The sequence below is a fragment of the Pogoniulus pusillus genome, chromosome 43, assembly GCF_015220805.1.
Source record: "Pogoniulus pusillus isolate bPogPus1 chromosome 43, bPogPus1.pri, whole genome shotgun sequence".
Lineage (NCBI taxonomy): Eukaryota > Metazoa > Chordata > Aves > Piciformes > Lybiidae > Pogoniulus > Pogoniulus pusillus.
In genome coordinates, this window is record NC_087306.1 from 1012419 (window position 1) to 1017457 (window position 5039).

The window sequence follows — 5039 nt, forward strand, 5'->3', positions numbered from 1 at the left end:
TGCTGGACCCACCTTGTTCCTTGGGATCACCATGTCCCCGCTGTGGTCACCCTGGGTTCACTGTCACCCTGAGATCCCCATCACCCTGTGGCCTCTGTTGCCTTGGAGTCCCTGATCCCTCAGCATCCCCAATGCCATGAGGTCCCCTTGGTGTCCCCATCACCCTGGGGTCACCCCATGGTCCCTGTCACCCTCAGGTTCTCTTGAGGTCCTTGTCACTCTGGGATCCCTGCCTCACCAGAGTCCCCAACACCTCAGGGTCTCCATCATTCTCAGGTCACCTGGGGGTCCCCCTTAGTGTCTTCTCAAGGTCTTCTGTCACCCTAGGGTCCCTGGGAGGTCACTGTCCCTTTGGGACCCCCAATCACCCCGGGTTCTTCTTGAGGTCCTTGCTACCTTGGGGTGCCCTTAGGGTCTCTGTCAGCCTGGGGTGACCCTGGGGGGTCTATAGATAGTCCATTAGGGCTGTATGGGGCTCTATAGGGGTCCATATGGGTCTACAGAGCTCTATGGAGGATCTATATGAGTTCCATAGGTGGCTATAGAGCCCTATAGGGGTCCATAGGGATCTATGTGAGCTCCATAGGGATCTATAGGAGGTCCATAGGGGCCTGTGGAAGGTCCCTAGGGGGTTCATAAGGCATCTATAGAGGATCTGTATGGGTTCCATAGGTATCTGTGGGGGCCTATAGGTGCTCATAGGTGGCCTGTGGGGGATCCATGGGGTCAGTAGAGCACCTGTATAGGTTCTGTAGGTGTCTGTAGGGCTCTATAGGTGTCCACAGAGGCCTGTGGGAAGTCCATAGTGATCCATAGGTGTCTGTATGGGGCTCCACGAGCGTCCACAGCAGTCCACGGCACATCTACAGGTGCCAACAGAGGTCTGTAGAGGCTCAGAGGAGATCTATAGGGAATCAGTAGGTGTCCATAGGAGATCCATAGGGATCTATAGAGACTTTCGGTGTTCTAGGGCTCCATGGGGTCCCCACAGGGCGCTGGAGGTGTCCATGGGGTCCCACAGGGCGCTGGAGGTGTCCATGGGGTCCCACAGGGCTCTGGAGGTGTCCCAGGAGCCCTGCAGGGGGCCACAGGCTCCGCGCGGGGCGCCCCGGGGGCGTGGCTCTGTCCGGAAGCAGCACAGGCCCCGCCCCTGCGGTGACGCCACGGGAGGCGTGGCCGTGCTGACCTTGCGAGCCTGCGGAGCGGGGCCCGGGGCAGGTGAGGGCAGGGCAGGGACAGGGACAGGGACAGGGACAGGGACAGGGGGGTCCTGCGGGAGGTGGGGCACCGCCGTGACGTCACTGCCCCACCCGCGGCTGGGACCGACGTCAGGGGCTGTGTTCGTGGCGACGGGGCCGGGACAGCAGCAACAGGAAGAGGACAGCAGCAACCGGGTGTGACATCAGCTGTGACAGCAGCAACTGTGTATGACAGCAGCAACTGTGTGTGACAGCCGCTGTGACCAGGAGTGACATCAGCAGTGCCTCAGCCAACCTGGTGTGACACCATCAGTGACCCAACTGAGCAGGTGTGACATCACTGATCACCCCACCAACCAGGTATGACATCATCAGTGACCCCAACTAACTGGTTGTGACATTGCCAGTGCCCTCCCCGACAGTTGGTGACCACACCAACTGGGTGTGACATCACTGGGGATCCCCAACCACATGTGACATCACCAGTGCCCTTGGCATCCGAGCGTGACATCACTGGTGACCCGACCAAGCAGGTATGATGCCATCAGTGACCCTAACCAGCTAGGTGTGACATCAGTGGTGACCCAAACCAACTGGTGTGACATCAGTGGTGACACCAGCAAACAGTTGTGCCATTAGCAGTGGCCCCACCAACCAGGTGTGACATCACTGGTGACCCCAGTGGCTCTGAGCACACTGGTGACTCTCAACCAGACGTGACATCAATGGTGACCCCCTCCGTCAGGTATGACATCGTCAGTGACCCCAGCTAACTGGTTGTGACATCACTGGCGACACCAGCAGCCACCTGTGCCATCACCAGTGGTCCCACTGACCACGTGACGTCATTGATGACGCCAGCCATTTGGGAGTGACATCGTTGTGACCCAGCCAGCTGCGCCATCACCACCAGCCATGTGGCGCCTCAGCGGCGTGGCAGTGCCGCGGGCTCTGGCTGCTGTGGGCTGGCCCTGTGTCCCCTGCCGCCCCTGCTCGAGGCCACCACCAGAGCCACCGCAGGACCTGGCGGTGCCCAACTGTAGCTGGAGTGAGCCCATGCGGCGCCACTACCAGCGCCTGCTCGCCATGGCCGCCGACGGCTCCTGGCTGCGGCTGCCCTCCTACCGCCGTGCCATCCACCACCTGCCCAAGGCTGTCCCCGAGGCCACCCAAGGCCAGCCACCGGCTGTCGCCACGGGGGACACGCGGCTCTTCCTGCGTGCCATCGAGGGTGCGGGCACTGGCTTCGAGTTTGCCATGTTCCTCAATGCCACCGAGCGCCGCCTGCTCTGCCTCCTCCAGCCGGGACCCTACCTGGAGGGGCACCCCGGGTGAGTGCCACCCTCGCTGCCACCATCCCTCTGTGTGTCGTTTCCTCCACGCCCCGCGCTGGCGCTGACAGCCTTTGCTCCCTCTCCCACCCCGCAGCCTGACCCACGGCGGTGCCATCGCCACCATCATCGATGCCACGCTGGGCATCTGCGCCCTGGCGGTGGCCGGCAAGGTGATGACAGCCAACCTCAGCATTGACTATCTGGCGTGAGTGTCACCTGGGGGGGACGGCGACGACGACACGGGGCGGGAACACCCCCTGTGGGGTGACAGCAGTGGTCTGAGGCGTGCTGTGTGTGCCCCCCACAGTCCCGTCCCGCTGGGCACCGTGCTGCTGGTGGAGGGCTGCACCGAGAGGACCGAGGGACGGAAGCTCTTCCTTGGTGGCCACGTCCGCAGCGCTGATGGGGACACGCTGCACGCCAGGGCCACCGGTGAGAATGGGGACCTCCCCCGGGGACACTTGGGAGGGGGCCACACCCGGCCTGACGCCCCTCACCCCTCTCCTCCAGGTCTCTTCATCCGGCCGGAGCCCACCACGGAGCAGGTGCCGCAGGAGTACAGCAGCCGGTAGCCGCCGCTGGCCCCATCTGCGTCTCCTCTGTCTCCTCGGGCACCTCCGTGTCCTTATCTGTCCTTTCCGGTGACCCTCGAGGTCCCCCCAAGTCACCCTGTACCCCCCCCGCCCCTCTTCCTAAATGTCCCCAAGGTGGCGTCCTCCACCCATCCAAGCCACTGGAGGCCACTCCTCGTGTCCCGCGTGTTTCTGGGGCGTTGGGGGTCACGGGTGGGATCCCACGGCCCAGAGGGGACCCCAGGGGCAGGGGGGTTGGGACCCTTTCGGGGCCATCCCCTCCGCGGCCCCCACGCACAGGGCTCACTGCGCTGCGCTGCCCGGGGGCGGAGCCCTGGGGCTGGGAGGGCTGGGATTGGTGGATGGAGCCCAGTAGGAGGGGCCACAGAGTAGGCGGACTGTGATTGGCGGCTGGAGGCGAGCGGGAGGTGCGACAGGAGTGGTCGGGATGCGATTGGTGGGCGGAGGGCGGTGGGCGGGGCCTGAGGAGTGGGTGGGGCGCGAGGGAGCTCCGCTGCCGCTCCGCACCGGTGGCCGCGGAGGGGGTCCCAGGGCTGCACCCCGAAGCTGAGTGCGTCAGGGCGGTGTGAGGGTCTCAAAGCCGAGCATGTTGGGGTGCTGGGGGGGGTGCCGGAGCTGCACCCCGAAGCTGGGACACCGGAATGCTGCGCGGCCCCATCTCTGCATCCCAAAGCTGGGATATCGAGGTGCTATGGAGTGCCAGAGACGGGGGCATTGGGGTGCCCTGGGGTCCCATCACTTCACCCCAAAGCCAGGTGTATTGGGGTGCTGAGGGGCGCCAGAGCCGCGACATTGGGATGTCGCTGGGTCCCAGCCCTGCACTCGAAATCTGGGTGTGTGAGGGTGATGTGGAGGCTCCAAACCGGTGCTGGAGGGGTGGCGTATCCAGAGCTGCACCCCAAAACTGGGACATCGGAGTGGCATGGGCTGCCAGAGCCGGGGACATTAGGGTGCCCTGGAGTCCCATCACTGCGCCCCAAGACCAGATATATAGGAGTGCTGAGGGGTGCCAGAGCCGCACCCCAAGAGGTTCATCAGGGTGATGCCAGGTCCCACCCCTGCACCCCAGCTGTGGCTACGTTAGAGCGTGATCAGGTCCCAGACCTGAGTATATTGGGGTGCTGGGGGGGTGGGTCGCAGAGCTGCACCCCAAACCAGAGCACACTGAGCTGCTGTGTGGTCCTGTCTCTGCACCCCAAATCTGGGTGCATCGGGGATGCTGGGAGGGTGCCAGAGCTACGCCCCAAAGGCGAATACATCGGGGTGCTGCGGTGTGCCAAGGGGTGCTGCGGTGTGCCAAGGGGAGCCATGGGCTATTGTGGGGTGCCAAGGGGTGCCATGGGGTATTGTGGGGTGCTGCAGGTGTGCCAAGAGGTGCCAAGGGGTGTCACGGGGTATTGTGGGCTTGCCATGGGGTTCGTGGGATGCTGCAGGATACCATGGGGTGCCATGGGGTATAGTGAGGTGCCTTGGGGTTGCGTGGGGTGCCGTGGGGTGCCGTAGTGCCTGGGACTGTCACAGTCCCCTTCCAGGGACTGAGGTCGGGCGGATGGTGCCCACTGGACACCTGGGTCCCCACTGCTCCTACCCTGGGGTCACTGGGGTCACCCCCTCACCCCCAGTCTCTTTCCCCTCCCCCCCTCCCCTCTTCCCGTGCTCAGTTTCCCCCCAGCCGCGCCGTGGAAAGTTGGAAATTTCCAGTGCGTGGGGCCGGGGGGGGCAGGATGCTTGGGGGGGGAGGGTGGGGGCAGGATGCTTGGGGTGGGGTGGGGGGGGTTGGCCCGAGCCCTTATAACCCTGCTGTCACTGTCACCCGCCTGTCACCATCACCGCCAGCATGCGAGGTAGGGCCTGGCACGGGCACACGGGCAGGCACACGCGTGTGTGGGCGTGGGGCTGGGTGCGAGGCTGGG

At 64.4% G+C, this 5039-nt stretch overlaps 1 protein-coding gene across 5 annotated transcripts; it reads left to right on the forward strand.

The window, feature by feature from the left end:
• Positions 1-1135: 1135 nt before the first annotated feature.
• On the forward strand, positions 1136-3276 carry LOC135192702 (acyl-coenzyme A thioesterase THEM4-like). 5 transcript variants are annotated; one of them, XM_064176013.1, is made up of 6 exons: positions 1136-1218; positions 1454-1732; positions 1945-2530; positions 2628-2738; positions 2841-2965; positions 3044-3276. In XM_064176013.1, exons 3-6 carry the CDS (start codon positions 2115-2117, stop codon positions 3103-3105), a joined length of 714 nt encoding a protein of 237 aa, XP_064032083.1. In that variant the 5' UTR covers positions 1136-1218; positions 1454-1732; positions 1945-2114; the 3' UTR covers positions 3106-3276. The 5 variants fall into 5 exon arrangements, with proteins under 5 accessions (XP_064032083.1, XP_064032082.1, XP_064032085.1 ...); XM_064176012.1 differs by having other exon boundaries at positions 1139-1218; positions 1333-1732; XM_064176015.1 differs by lacking the exon at positions 1136-1218 and having other exon boundaries at positions 1250-1528; positions 1607-1732.
• Positions 3277-5039: the final 1763 nt, after the last annotated feature.